The sequence below is a fragment of the Argopecten irradians genome, chromosome 1 (genome assembly GCF_041381155.1).
Source record: "Argopecten irradians isolate NY chromosome 1, Ai_NY, whole genome shotgun sequence".
NCBI classification, from domain to species: domain Eukaryota; kingdom Metazoa; phylum Mollusca; class Bivalvia; order Pectinida; family Pectinidae; genus Argopecten; species Argopecten irradians.
This window is the reverse complement of record NC_091134.1, coordinates 931,843-949,024: the sequence shown is the minus strand read 5'-3', so window position 1 is coordinate 949,024 and position 17,182 is coordinate 931,843. Positions and strand designations below refer to the sequence as shown.

General features: G+C 36.8%; 1 protein-coding gene across 1 annotated transcript; it reads right to left on the bottom strand.

The window, feature by feature from the left end:
- Positions 1-3,622: 3,622 nt before the first annotated feature.
- On the bottom strand, positions 3,623-17,176 carry LOC138314544 (dol-P-Man:Man(5)GlcNAc(2)-PP-Dol alpha-1,3-mannosyltransferase-like). The gene is made up of 7 exons (XM_069254930.1): positions 16,990-17,176; positions 15,842-15,941; positions 13,177-13,324; positions 12,374-12,534; positions 5,928-6,048; positions 5,289-5,494; positions 3,623-4,622 (listed from the first exon to the last, which is right to left on the bottom strand). Exons 1-7 carry the CDS (start codon positions 17,150-17,152, stop codon positions 4,547-4,549), a joined length of 975 nt encoding a protein of 324 aa, XP_069111031.1. The 5' UTR covers positions 17,153-17,176; the 3' UTR covers positions 3,623-4,546.
- Between the last annotated feature and the right edge of the window lie 6 nt (positions 17,177-17,182).

The following is a 17,182-nucleotide window of genomic DNA, read 5'->3' as shown; positions in this document are numbered from 1 at the left end:
CCTAATCAGTTAGTTTATATCCCTTGTTTGAGATCGTTTGTAATGTTACGGATACCAATGTACCTATAAGTTAGTTCTTATATAACCTTGTTTGAGATTCGTTTGTTGATTGTTACGGATACCATGTACCCTATAAGTAGTTTATTATTACCTTTGTTTGAGATCGTTTGTAATGTTACGGATACATGTACCTATCAGTAGTTTATATCCTTGGTTTGAGTTCGTTTGTAATGTTACGGAAATACCATGTACCTATCAGTAGTTTATATCCCTTGTTTGAGATCGTTGTAAATGTTACGGATAACATATGTACCTATCAGTAGTTTATATCCCTTGTTTTGAGATCGTTGGTTGATGTTACGGTATAGCCATGTACACCTATCAGTAGTTTATATACCTTGTTTGAGATCGTTTTGATGTTACGGATACCATGTACCTATAAGTAGTTTATAATCCCTTGTTTGAGTTAGTTTGTAATGTTGACGGATATACCATGTGCCTGTAAGTTAGTTTTATATCCCTTGTTTGAGTTCGTTTGTGATGTTACCGGATACCATGTAACCTATCAGTAGTTTATATCCCTTGTTTGAGTTCGTTTGTGAACTTGTCACTGATGAAGGGACGATATTTTGACATGATATTTATGGATACAAAAAACAAATACAACTGCTCCGTCCTTCTCGGGAGTACGACTTTGTCAACGATGTAGGGCGATACGGCCACCTTTTTACAGATAGTTCCCTCCCTCAAACACTGGGTGGCACCGTCCTTGTCTTTACTCGGGACTATAGGTAATTTCCCCCTTAACTGTATTACTTAAAAATTCATGTTATAGTCTGAAATGACCAAGCTTGGTCCCATTTAGAAGTTTTGCATGGAAATAAGCACATTTACCTCGATTTATTTTTCTCGTACCCATCAAAAATGTGCACATCATCTAATCTGAAAATGTATAAACTAACGTTTATTTACAAATCGAAGTTATCACTTCTGCAATATATATAATGTACATAATAAGTTGTAACGAGTATTTTACAGTATAATGGCATATAATGATAAAATAAAAACCATTTTTTCTGATTCTTGTATTTTATTTCCGTACTAGTTACAAATAACAACACAAATCAAAACAATGTAACAAACTTCATGAACATGTCCTGGGTGATAAAAGCAAATGGGTATAAATAAACAGTTCAATGGTACATAACGCATCCTCAAGTAATAGTAGCAAATGTCCAGCTCACAATCAGGAAGCAAAAATATCATGTTGGGGTTAAAATACAATATAAAGCGTGGATCTTTGAGTCAATGTCACAACAAAGTCTTCGATAATATGGGGGAGATGAACACAAATGTCCACGTCAATACTATTCCCATCTTAGCTGCTCTGACCGTCTTTGTTGCAGGCGTGTATGCGGGACTGGTCCATAGTCCTATAAGGGTGACAGCATGACACACGTGTAGGGGACGCACCTACTCAAGTCAGTGGACGGGTAACGTATATTCCCAGGCCAGTATAGTTTGCTATCATCCCCAGTAACAATATCACTGAAAAGGTTGAATGAACCATCTGTATCGTATTGAAAGACTCTTTATGTCTCAGATGGGTTTAGTGCTATCCATATCTGTCTATTGCCGTCTAAATACATTGGACATTACATCAGGCAATATTTCTTCACGTTTTTTTTGCAAAATTCATATGAAGAAATATTACACTGTTTGTACGAGTTAATAACCATTGTTCATTTTTGCCTAAAACCCACAAATTACAATAAGAGATCCCAGACGGATCTTAGCGCCCACCAATATCAGAATTATTTACCATGTATATCTAACATGGAAAGATAGATCTTTTCTGCTTGCTCTTCAAATTATATTACTACATACTTAGCACCTTTCATTACTCTATCTGAGATATATAGCAGTAACAAACGATTATCAAAAATCCGAGATGTGTGGCCGATTAGTTCCAAAAATGCAATATACCACAACCATCGGGACCTAGGCGAAACTGCACATGCAATTTGAGACCGATCCTTCAGTACTTTCGGAGAAATAGCGGCAACTAACTTCAATAACCAAATCCAAGATGGCGTCCATGTCGGCCATCTTGTTCACGGATTGGCCCAAAAATGCAATATACTCACTTAAGAACCTTAGGCAACCTGCATGTACAATTTGAGACAGATACCTATTCAGTACTTTCCGAGGAATAGCGATAACAAACTTTAACTACCAAAATCCAAAAATGGATGCTGGCGGCCATCTCTTTGATCGATTGATCCAAATATGCAGCATGCATTAACAAAGGCCAACCAACCTGAACATACATATGAAATTTGAGAAAGATCTCTTAAGCACTTTCTGAGAAATAGCGTTAACAAAAATTGTTAACGGACGGAAGGACGGACGACGGACCATGGACAAAAAGCGATTTGAATAGCCAATCATCTGATGATGGTGGGACTAAAAATTGTAGACTAGATTTTGATATTAATTTAAAATTTACTATCGATTAGAGTAGGACATGTGCATTTTAAAAATCATTTTTGTTGGACATATAAATTTTCATGGAGCGATGTTTACTTCTCAAAAATATTTAGAAAATCATGTTACTTACCGTACCTACTGTTGGCAGAGAGGTGCTCCATTAGTAAATAGTGTCAAGTGTTACTGGACATACCACACATAGAACTGGTAATGCAAAGATCGACTAAAACACATTCCAATCAAATTGCACGTCGAACACATTGGCGAGTACTATCTGTGATACAGAGTTAAGGAGATGAGGGTCATAAGACTCGTTGAAATATTCAAATGAAATATGTCTTTCTCAAAAGGACACATTTCAATTTGTAATTGTTTTGTGTGAACACACGACCAAGTAAACTAAAATAACAATTTAAGTTTTATAAGGGATTTTGAATATATACCATAACTGATATAAAAAATATAAAACTTAAAGATTGCTACACCGCTGACAAATGGTATTTTTTCACTATCAAGAAAAACTATCAAACCTATACAAGCAGACGATTTAATTGTTTTTCTTCATTTACCAATAAGGTTACTTGACTCTGTACACCATTAACCTCCATTGACCAAAGTGGGCGGCTCTATCGAACTTGTTATTTTACGATTAAAACTCATGATGAAAAATAATTTAATCTGCCATGCCCGAAAAAAAAAAAAAAAATTCCGTTTGTTGGCACTAGTCATCCTATTATGGAATTGATAAGTTACTGATTGGAGCGCATGACACCCTAAGGCAACCAGCAGAAGAAGATCAAGCCAAAGATCAAGATAATTTATTTTATAATTAATATGTTTGTTTGTCAAATTAGGATCTTATTTATATATATAATAGGTTTACCACGATTAATTAACATCCAATTATTGTTCTTATGCGAGAATTGAATGAATGTCATGTATTGCTCTGTCGGCCGAGGGTGGAGGCTTGGATCTTTAATACCACCTTCCTCTTGTACTTTTACGCAGCATTTCATGATGGGCTCTTCAGGAATGTTTTTTTTCAAAGAAAATATATATATATATATATATATATATATCATTTTAAGTTAGAATAATATATCAATAAAAATTGAACTCTTAATGTATCTAATAAACGATGTGAACTATTATTTTGTGACTTATGTTAGTAGCACTTGAGATAAATGCAGCAACTGTGAGAATGGATGAGTTGATGTTTTTTTCTCTTCTATCTCTCTTTGCTTCAATAATCTCTGCTCTTCTTACAGAAATTCACATGTGTGGTGGGTTTGTTTTAATGCATACACATTTTGTACAATTTATTTGACTTTCTTTGTAATTTTTTGAATTTTTGTAACAGATATGGAGTAACCGAGTAACAGATGTGGAGAATAAAAGCAAAGAAATGGGAAACACCATCCAGTATATTGTTGCATAGATTAAATGCTCTGTTTTTTATAAACTTACTTAATATAAAATATTATAGAACTTTATTTATTTGATTATCTTTCAATAAAGTCACAGTGACCTACATGTATATATACATTACACTTTCTAATCATCAGAGCCTGCAAGTATTGGAACAGTTACATTATAAAATATAAATTTTATTAACTTACATCGATTGTGAAACAAGCTATGTCATTATTACAAATTACTTTCAATGAGCCAGATGAAAGCGAACGAGGGGTCTTAGAGTGGGAGGAAACCGGAGTGCCCAGACGAAAACCCACTTGATTAGGTAGGTGACCCCCGACCTTTTCACGTCCGTGCTAAGGATCGAACCCGGCCGGCTAGGTGAAAGGTGTGAAAATTTTGGGACTTCTGTAGGTATCATTTTTGTGCTTTACTTTCGCAAATTTCGCAAATCCACTTTTGTGAATTTTTATCTCTGATAATTGATAAATGCATAATTTCTATTGAAAAAAAAATCCATTAAGTCTTTAAACCCAAAAATATTAATCTTCACGAACTTGTTTTTAAACAGAAGTCGTGAAATTCAGAATCCTCAACAGTTTAAATGATATATCAAAATACATTGTGTGACATCAGATTCTCAAAGGATATGAGTTGGTGATAAAGCTGATTCTGATGGCTTCATCCACAACTGGAACTGGGTCTCCGGAAATAATCTGTAACACATAACAAATCTAATGATAATAACTTATGACAATGGTACAATTCTGGATCTACATCAACAAACAATTGTATGGTTGCTCTCAATTATATTACATGATGCTCCTCGACCATTGCAAAAACACACTTCATTCGCTTGCTTCATAATTTTGAATCTTATAAACAATTAACTGAGAATTATTATTGCATATATGTATATGTAAACACATTGGATGGAACCGCTTAATTTAATAACTATATATAGTTTTTTAAAATTCAAAAGTACACTAACAATATTTAATATAAGAAAAAAATGTATGGGGGATGTGGATGTGGCGCAGTGGTAGAAGGTGCAAGTATGTTTGGCTAGGCGATTGGGTGCCGTAGATAGTGAGTTCGAGGCCCGGATAAGGCACGAGTCAATAAATTGTCATGCTTTGTTAAATTGGGTTTTTTTTATACAAAATATTGTATTACTAACTCAAGTAAATTTATTATGATAACAAGTACTTCAACTCTAAGTTTTATAATAGTTGTTTCACGGAGGGCATTGTTATAATTTGATACCTACATTAAAGCAGTAGAAAATCAGATCAAATCTGTTATAGATTTACATTTTTAATTTGTCACTAAAGTCTTGTAAATAGTTATTAAAATGTGTTAGGTCAGTAAATTGTTTTTACCTTTTCCATTTGAACCAGAAGAAAAGTAAGAGAACCACGACATGTGTTACCAGAAGTAGAAGATGGAAATAACGACTGAGGAAAATCTCCTCAGATAAAAATCTCCAGTTGACTGTCCATATAAAGAAGAACTGTCGTCCTAAATTGAATGATCTCACTAAGTAACCTACAGGGTTTACAACAAGAAATGGCAGTCCCATCAGCACCTGTAATAGAGAAAGATATACAAAGATAGTACAAGGACATGGGAGGTAAGGAACAAAACTATCAGGAACATCTAGAAATGAGAAAAAAGATACTGTATATCTAGTTCCTCTATCTTCATGGGAGATTTCCTTTTCACGGAATACTAAAATAATATGTGATCCTTAAATTTTCCTTTCCATGAAATACTTTATGTGTAAATAATAAATGTGATCGACAAGATATCCTTTACACAGAACACTTTTTGTATAAATATGTGATACACAATTAAGTCCCTACACTGGAGCACCAATGTAATATCCGGTATAACAACATACTGAAACTGTGATCTTAAGATTACTAGTTTTAATTTAATACATAAAAAAATGGAGCTCAAACAGATTCTCCTAACTTCTAGAAATATTATACATTTGTAGTTTTATACATTGCCAATACCTGAGAAGCTGCACAAATTGTTAGATGTTTGATAGAACCAACTGTTCCATGTCTGACGATCAGCAGCATCAATAAAGCTGGGGCAAACAACAGGACATTCATCTTTACTCCAACACCGAAACTGTGGGAATACAAACATCAACTAATAAACAACAGGACATTCATCTTCACTCCAACACCGAAACTGTGGGAATACAGACATCAACCTAATAAACAACAGGACATTCATCTTCACTCCAACACCGAAACTGTGGGAATACAAACATCAACCTAATAAACAACAGGACATTCATCTTTACTCCAACACCGAAACTGTGGGAATACAGACATCAACCTAATAAACAACAGGACATTCATCTTCACTCCAACACCGAAACTGTGGGAATACAGACATCAACCTAATAAACAACAGGACATTCATCTTCACTCCAACACCGAAACTGTGGGAATACAGACATCAACCTAATAAACAACAGGACATTCATCTTCACTCCAACACCGAAACTGTGGGAATACAGACATCAACCTAATAAACAACAGGACATTCATCTTCACTCCAACACCGAAACTGTGGAATACAGACATCAACCTAATAAAACAGGACATTCATCTTCACTCCAACACCGAAACTGTGGGAATACAGACATCAACCTAATAAACAACAGGACATTCATCTTCACTCCAACACCGAAACTGTGGGAATACAGACATCAACCTAATAAACAACAGGACATTCATCTTCACTCCAACACCGAAACTGTGGAATACAGACATCAACCTAATAAACAACAGGACATTCATCTTCACTCCAACACCGAAACTGTGGGAATACAGACATCAACCTAATAAACAACAGGACATTCATCTTTACTCCAACACCGAAACTGTGGGAATACAGACATCAACCTAATAAACAACAGGACATTCATCTTCACTCCAACACCGAAACTGTGGGAATACAGACATCAACCTAATAAACAACAGGACATTCATCTTCACTCCAACACCGAAACTGTGGGAATACAGACATCAACCTAATAAACAACAGGACATTCATCTTCACTCCAACACCGAAACTGTGGGAATACAGACATCAACCTAATAAACAACAGGACATTCATCTTCACTCCAACACCGAAACTGTGGGAATACAGACATCAACCTAATAAACAACAGGACATTCATCTTCACTCCAACACCGAAACTGTGGGAATACAGACATCAACCTAATAAACAACAGGACATTCATCTTCACTCCAACACCGAAACTGTGGGAATACAGACATCAACCTAATAAACAACAGGACATTCATCTTCACTCCAACACCGAAACTGTGGGAATACAGACATCAACCTAATAAACAACAGGACATTCATCTTCACTCCAACACCGAAACTGTGGGAATACAGACATCAACCTAATAAACAACAGGACATTCATCTTTACTCCAACACCGAAACTGTGGGAATACAGACATCAATCTAATAAACAACAGGACATCCATCTTCACTCCAACACCGAAACTGTGGGAATACAAACACCAACCTAATAAACAACAGGACATCCATCTTTACTCCAACACCGAAACTGTGGGAATACAAACATCAACCTAATAAACAACAGGACATTCATCTTCACTCCAACACCGAAACTGTGGGAATACAGACATCAACCTAATAAACAACAGGACATTCATCTTTACTCCAACACCGAAACTGTGGGAATACAGACATCAACCTAATAAACAACAGGACATTCATCTTCACTCCAACACCGAAACTGTGGGAATACAGACATCAACCTAATAAACAACAGGACATTCATCTTCACTCCAACACCGAAACTGTGGGAATACAGACATCAACCTAATAAACAACAGGACATTCATCTTCACTCCAACACCGAAACTGTGGGAATACAAACATCAACCTAATAAACAACAGGACATTCATCTTCACTCCAACACCGAAACTGTGGGAATACAGACATCAACCTAATAAACAACAGGACATTCATCTTCACTCCAACACCGAAACTGTGGGAATACAGACATCAACCTAATAAACAACAGGACATTCATCTTCACTCCAACACCGAAACTGTGGGAATACAGACATCAACCTAATAAACAACAGGACATTCATCTTCACTCCAACACCGAAACTGTGGGAATACAGACATCAACCTAATAAACAACAGGACATTCATCTTCACTCCAACACCGAAACTGTGGGAATACAGACATCAACCTAATAAACAACAGGACATTCATCTTCACTCCAACACCGAAACTGTGGGAATACAGACATCAACCTAATAAACAACAGGACATTCATCTTCACTCCAACACCGAAACTGTGGGAATACAGACATCAACCTAATAAACAACAGGACATTCATCTTCACTCCAACACCGAAACTGTGGGAATACAGACATCAACCTAATAAACAACAGGACATTCATCTTCACTCCAACACCGAAACTGTGGGAATACAGACATCAACCTAATAAACAACAGGACATTCATCTTCACTCCAACACCGAAACTGTGGGAATACAGACATCAACCTAATAAACAACAGGACATTCATCTTCACTCCAACACCGAAACTGTGGGAATACAGACATCAACCTAATAAACAACAGGACATTCATCTTCACTCCAACACCGAAACTGTGGGAATACAGACATCAACCTAATAAACAACAGGACATTCATCTTCACTCCAACACCGAAACTGTGGGAATACAAACATCAACCTAATAAACAACAGGACATTCATCTTCACTCCAACACCGAAACTGTGGGAATACAGACATCAACCTAATAAACAACAGGACATTCATCTTCACTCCAACACCGAAACTGTGGGAATACAGACATCAACCTAATAAACAACAGGACATTCATCTTCACTCCAACACCGAAACTGTGGGAATACAGACATCAACCTAATAAACAACAGGACATTCATTTCATCTTCACTCCAACACCGAAACTGTGGGAATACAGACATCAACCTAATAAACAACAGGACATTCATCTTCACTCCAACACCGAAACTGTGGGAATACAGACATCAACCTAATAAACAACAGGACATTCATCTTCACTCCAACACCGAAACTGTGGGAATACAGACATCAACCTAATAAACCACAGGACATTCATCTTCACTCCAACACCGAAACTGTGGGAATACAGACATCAACCTAATAAACAACAGGACATTCATCTTCACTCCAACACCGAAACTGTGGGAATACAGACATCAACCTAATAAACAACAGGACATTCATCTTCACTCCAACACCGAAACTGTGGGAATACAGACATCAACCTAATAAACAACAGGACATTCATCTTCACTCCAACACCGAAACTGTGGGAATACAGACATCAACCTAATAAACAACAGGACATTCATCTTCACTCCAACACCGAAACTGTGGGAATACAGACATCAACCTAATAAACAACAGGACATTCATCTTTACTCCAACACCGAAACTGTGGGAATACAGACATCAACCTAATAAACAACAGGACATTCATCTTCACTCCAACACCGAAACTGTGGGAATACAGACATCAACCTAATAAACAACAGGACATTCATCTTCACTCCAACACCGAAACTGTGGGAATACAGACATCAACCTAATAAACAACAGGACATTCATCTTTACTCCAACACCGAAACTGTGGGAATACAGACATCAACCTAATAAACAACAGGACATTCATCTTCACTCCAACACCGAAACTGTGGGAATACAGACATCAACCTAATAAACAACAGGACATTCATCTTCACTCCAACACCGAAACTGTGGGAATACAGACATCAACCTAATAAACAACAGGACATTCATCTTCACTCCAACACCGAAACTGTGGGAATACAGACATCAACCTAATAAACAACAGGACATTCATCTTCACTCCAACACCGAAACTGTGGGAATACAGACATCAACCTAATAAACAACAGGACATTCATCTTTACTCCAACACCGAAACTGTGGGAATACAGACATCAACCTAATAAACAACAGGACATTCATCTTCACTCCAACACCGAAACTGTGGGAATACAGACATCAACCTAATAAACAACAGGGCATTCATCTTTACTCCAACACCGAAACTGTGGGAATACAGACATCAACCTAATAAACAACAGGACATTCATCTTCACTCCAACACCGAAACTGTGGGAATACAGACATCAACCTAATAAACAACAGGACATTCATCTTCACTCCAACACCGAAACTGTGGGAATACAACATCAACCTAATAAACAACAGGACATTCATCTTCACTCCAACACCGAAACTGTGGGAATACAGACATCAACCTAATAAACAACAGGACATTCATCTTACTCCAACACCGAAACTGTGGGAATACAGACATCAACCTAATAAACAACAGGACATTCATCTTCACTCCAACACCGAAACTGTGGGAATACAGACATCAACCTAATAAACAACAGGACATTCATCTTCACTCCAACACCGAAACTGTGGGAATACAGACATCAACCTAATAAACAACAGGACATTCATCTTCACTCCAACACCGAAACTGTGGGAATACAGACATCAACCTAATAAACAACAGGACATTCATCTTCACTCCAACACCGAAACTGTGGGAATACAGACATCAACCTAATAAACAACAGGACATTCATCTTCACTCCAACACCGAAACTGTGGGAATACAGACATCAACCTAATAAACAACAGGACATTCATCTTCACTCCAACACCGAAACTGTGGGAATACAAACATCAACCTAATAAACAACAGGACATTCATCTTCACTCCAACACCGAAACTGTGGGAATACAGACATCAACCTAATAAACAACAGGACATTCATCTTCACTCCAACACCGAAACTGTGGGAATACAGACATCAACCTAATAAACAACAGGACATTCATCTTCACTCCAACACCGAAACTGTGGGAATACAGACATCAACCTAATAAACAACAGGACATTCATCTTTACTCCAACACCGAAACTGTGGGAATACAGACATCAACCTAATAAACAACAGGACATTCATCTTCACTCCAACACCGAAACTGTGGGAATACAGACATCAACCTAATAAACAACAGGACATTCATCTTCACTCCAACACCGAAACTGTGGGAATACAAACATCAACCTAATAAACAACAGGACATTCATCTTCACTCCAACACCGAAACTGGTGGGAATACAGACATCAACCTAATAAACAACAGGACATTCATCTTACTCCAACACCGAAACTGTGGGAATACAGACATCAACCTAATAAACAACAGGACATTCATCTTCACTCCAACACCGAAACTGTGGGAATACAGACATCAACCTAATAAACAACAGGACATTCATCTTTCACTCCAACACCGAAACTGTGGGAATACAGACATCAACCTAATAAACAACAGGACATTCATCTTCACTCCAACACCGAAACTGTGGGAATACAGACATCAACCTAATAAACAACAGGACATTCATCTTCACTCCAACACCGAAACTGTGGGAATACAGACATCAACCTAATAAACAACAGGACATTCATCTTTACTCCAACACCGAAACTGTGGGAATACAGACATCAACCTAATAAACAACAGGACATTCATCTTCACTCCAACACCGAAACTGTGGGAATACAAACATCAACCTAATAAACAACAGGACATTCATCTTCACTCCAACACCGAAACTGTGGGAATACAAACATCAACCTAATAAACAACAGGACATTCATCTTCACTCCAACACCGAAACTGTGGGAATACAGACATCACAACCTAGTAAACAACAGGACATCATCTTCACTCCAACACCGAAACTGTGGGAATGCAAACATTTAACCTAGTAAACAACACTAACAATCACCACACTTTTAATAGTAAAACATAACAAACAATAGTTACACCTGTAGAACTACAAAGATTATTTAATAAACAACAAAGTTCAAAATAAATACACAGTTACCCAAAACTCTAAATCTTAAAGTATACTTACTAACTTATAAACAACAATAAAGGACGATCAGAACAATAAAGAACAACACAAATTTTTGTCAAAAATTAAGAAACTGCAGGAATACCAACATTTCATGATTAACAAGAAAGTCTGCAAGACAAGCTATCACAATAGATCATGAAGAAAGGGGAACAACTCTCTGTTACTAGACATCTAATTTCCAAGTATAAGAGATGAATAAAACAGGTGCGGAAATGCAATTAATGCTAAAATCATTTTGTTTTTCAAAAACATATTTCACTGATTTCTGGAATAAATTCAGGAATTAGTTTACATCAACATTCAATATAACCCAAATTGATAAAGGTTTTGACAGTTTACTTTCTCATAATATATAAAAGAGTAAAAGTTTTATGTTTCTGTTTTACCTGAATAAAAGACATCCCCAGCTCCACCTGTCCCTGAGAAATAAATCCACTGCTATATACAGAAATAGCATGGCCACCGGATCGTTGAACAGTCGCAGGATATAAATAGAATGGATACGGTAGGAAGCACAGCACATAAAGAAAAGTACATAGGGAGGCACCTGTAATATAAATGTCACCAATAGACAATACACTTCAAACTTATTACTTGTAGTTTGTTTTTAATAAATGTTATCAGATTTTTTTTACAATTTGCACTTAAATTAATATCTAGTATATAATAGCAAGCAATTTCAAATCATTTCGGAAAAAAATAGCAAAAAGCAAGACAAAAATCAAGAAAAATTCATATTTACTTTATCTATTTTACTGATTAAATCATTCATTAGGTAAATACTAATTTAATCATATACAAACTTGTTTGAGGTTAATTGTATGTCTTACCAAATTGCATTGTATATTACCACACTGACATAAAACTATGTACATAGATGTATTAAGTCAAAAGGGCCCCCTGTAGGCCAGTTGCCAAGAAACAGTCATCATAGAAAATTTCAGGTGATTAAATACTTATATATGTAGTCATACATATGATCATTAATTGATTTCTAGCTCTTTGCCCAGGATAGACATTGCATCTAGCTGACTTAAAAATTGTTCATTACGCGTAAAATTTAGAAATATATCGACAATGACTATGATATGTACACCCCGTTTGAATTTTAATAATTAGAGTATTGCTAGTATTGATCACATTGAATGTACATGTACATTACAGTATCAATTCAATTTTTCAACGATACCTGTTTCACCTGTCTGTATATGTCAAATATAACAACAAGTGAGATCACATAAAGGGCAGCAAAGATGTATTGGGCCAGTACAATGTTGATCCCCTTCTCTGTCATGTAGTATAGCGCCGTAAATATATAGACAAAACCTGCAGGGTACCTGTAAATAGAGTTATGGAGGCAAATCATGTACAGTAAATATTGATGTTCTGGGTCTGATGTTTTAGGCCAACATTTAAGCATCAGTCGTGCATCATAATTCATGGTATTATGTTGTTAGCAAACAAAAACTGAATTTATTTCATTTATGCAATTTTTATTTAAAAAATCACTTTTTCATAATTTTTCAATTTTTTAATTTTACATACATGTATATGTCCCAAACCAAATATATGATTCCATGATTCTCAAGACAATAACCAGCTTTGATTTCCACTACAGAATTATATTAAAGATGTCCCACCACTGAGGAATGGTATTTTTTCTCTATCAAAAACAGGAGCAGACAAATTTTTTTCCAGTTACATGTTACTTACTTTACCATAGGTACACTACCATCACTGAAAAGTTCGAACTTCTTATTTTACTTCAAGATAAAAATATTGAAAATAATTAATATTGTCTCGAAAAAAATCCACAGCACTAAGCACTATATGGCATGAAGTACTGATGGTGCAACAACCAAAATTAATCATTTCATTTGCATTTTTGTGTTGATAAGATAGGATTGAATATGAGTTTCTGTTCAAACGATAGGTATTGTTTATGTTCTATCAGTGGTGGATCATCTTTTTTACACGAAGGGTCCTGTGTCACCTTTAAGGGTAAACTTACACTAAGGGTCCTGTGTCACCTTTAAGGGTCAACTTACACTAAGGGTCCTGTGTCACCTTTAAGGTTCAACTTACACTAAGGGTCCTGTGTCACCTTTAAGGGTCAACTTACACTAAGGGTCCTGTGTCACCTTTAAGGGTCAACTTACACTAAGGGTCCTGTGTCACCTTTAAGGGTCAACTTACACTAAGGGTCCTGTGTCACCTTTAAGGTTCAACTTACACTAAGGGTCCTGTGTCACCTTTAAGGGTCAACTTACACTAAGGGTCCTGTGTCACCTTTAAGGTTCAACTTACACTAAGGGTCATGTGTCACCTTTAAGGGTCAACTTACACTAAGGGTCTTGTATCACCTTTAAGGGTCAACTTACACTAAGGGTCTTGTGTCGTCTAAAAGGATCAACTTTCACTAAGGGTCCTGTGTCACCTTTAAGGATCAACTTACACTAGGGTCCTGTGTCACCTTTAAGGGTCAACTTACACTAAGGGTCCTGTGTCCACCTTAAGACACTTAACTAGGTCCTGTGTCACCTTTAAGGGTCAACTTACACTAAGGGTCACCTGTGTCACCTTTAAGGTGTCAACTAACACTAGTGTCACCTTTAAGGGTCACTACTTTGTGTCAAAGGGTCAACTTACACTAAGGGTCCTGTGTCACCTTTAAGGGTCAACTTACACTAAGGGTCACCTTTAAGGATCAACTTACACTAAGGGTCCTGTGTCACCTTTAAGGGTCAACTTAGGGTCACTAAGGGTCCTGTGTCACCTTTAAGGGTCAACTTACTCTAAGGGTCCTGTGTCACCTTTAAGGGTCAACTTACACTAAGGGTCCTTGTGTCACCTTAAGGATCAACTTACACTAAGGGTCCTGTGGTCACCTTTAAGGGTCAACTTACTCTAAGGGTCCTGTGTCACCTTTAAGGGTCAACTTACACTAAGGGTCTTGTGTCACCTGTAAGGTCAACTTACACTAAGGGTCACTACTAAGGGTCCCTGTGTCACCTTTAAGGGTCAACTTACACTAAGGGTCCTGTGTCACCTTTAAGGGTCAACTTACACTAAGGGTCCTGTGTCACCTTTAGGGTCAACTTACACTAAGGGTCCTGTGTCACCTTTAAGGGTCAACTTACACTAAGGGTCTTGTGTCACCTTTAAGGGTCAACTTACACTAAGGGTCCTGTGTCACCTTTAAGGATCAACTTACACTAAGGGTCCTGTGTCACCTTTAAGGGTCAACTTACACTAAGGGTCCTGTGTCACCTTAAAGGGTGTCAACTACTCAAGGTACTCCTGTGTCACCTTTAAGGGTCAACTTGCACTTTAAGGGTCCTGTCACCTTTAACTACTAAGGGTCAACTTACACTAAGGGTCCTGTGTCACCTTTAAGGGTCAACTTACACTAAGGGTCCTGTGTCATCCTTTAAGGGTCAACTTACACTAAGGGTCTTGTGTCACCTTTAAGGATCAACTTACACTAAGGGTCTTGTGTCACCTTTAAGGGTCAACTTACACTAAGGGTCCTGTGTCATCTAAAAGGATCAACTTTCACTAAGGGTCTTGTGTCACCTTTAAGGGTCAACTTACACTGAGGGTCCTGTGTCATCTAAAAAGGATCAACTTACACTGAGGGTCCTGTGTCACCTTTAAGGGTCAACTTACAAAGGGTCTTTACACTAGGGTCCTGTGTCACCTTTAAGGATCAACTTACAAGGGTCCTGTGTCACCTTTATAACTTACACTAAAGGGTGTCACCATTAAGGGTCAACTTACACTAAGGGTCTTGTGTCACCTTTAAGACTCAACTTACACTAAAGGTCATGTGTCACATTTAAGGATCAACTTACACTAAAGGTCCTGTATCTCCTTTGAGGGTCATGTAGTCATATGATCCATTTACCACTCCACCCACTTCCTGCATGTAAGCAACCCAGTCAATTTCTGTATCTACATCAAACAAAAACAAACACAAAACAGTTATTGCAAGCATACATTAGATGGCCTTTTTATCATAACTTGAACTGTCAAATATTTTCACATCAAATTGTACTCCAGCAATCTTATATAATGTACCTCAATTTCGATATATTTGAGGCAATGATGGGAATTCATAGCATCATATAATTTTAGTTAAATTATACATACTGCATGTACACGAAACGAACAAGCCCACATGTACTTCAAGAAGCATTTCAAGATGAAGTGCAAGAAATTAAGATAAAAAATTTATTAAAAAAATGACATGTACATGATGCAGTTACTTGTATTTCTCAGGTCTAATAGTACTGTCAGCTACCAGGTATATACATGTTTATAGCTAGATTTCGTTATTTATAGCTAAATATGACAACACGTTTAGTGGACAAATTTATAGCTAAATATGACAACACGTTTAGTGGACAAATTTATAGCTAAATATGACAACACGTTTAGTGGACAAATTCAAACAAAAGTGCCAGCTTCTTGATTATCAAGGATGCATGGTCACAAAAAATCAGCCTAATTAGTAAAACGACAGGTTTTTGTCATCAAAGACATTTATTTATATATGTTATCATAATTTTGATTTTCTGGTACTTGCATCCTTTAATACTCTCATCCTCATGTTTGATAACAAAAACAGATATTTCCACTTTCTATAAACTGTAACCAGAGCTCACCTGTTTGTTTACTTTTTTCCACTATGCAAGTACATGTTGTCAGTTTTATCTATATATAATGTAGCCAGATTCAGCAGTGCTACCGAAACTGTCTATCCATCAAAAGTATTGTTTACATGTACAATGTACATATTATATACATGAGAGGTCACATTACTTGTACATTTACCATTTTTATCGGCCATTATTTTTCGCTGACAATTAGACACCACGTGATGTGTTAAAAGTGTATGTCGTCGTGATATTTATGTGGCCATTCATATGAATAGCCAGCAGCTGGTCATGCTCGGTAAAAGGGGGTACATGTATATGGTAACATTGTATTGATTACTTACATTTAATGCGTTGTATCACAAATAAATTGATCACCACTTCAGCAGCAAGTAAGCATATCATTGCAAGAAGTGAGTGACCTGGATCAAAAATGAATTTTGACCAATATTGCACGGAAAGCATATCCTTGTATCTTTTCCACGTCGATCGTCTGGGAGCTGCCATTTTGAGTGATCATGTGACCGGTACTTCCGG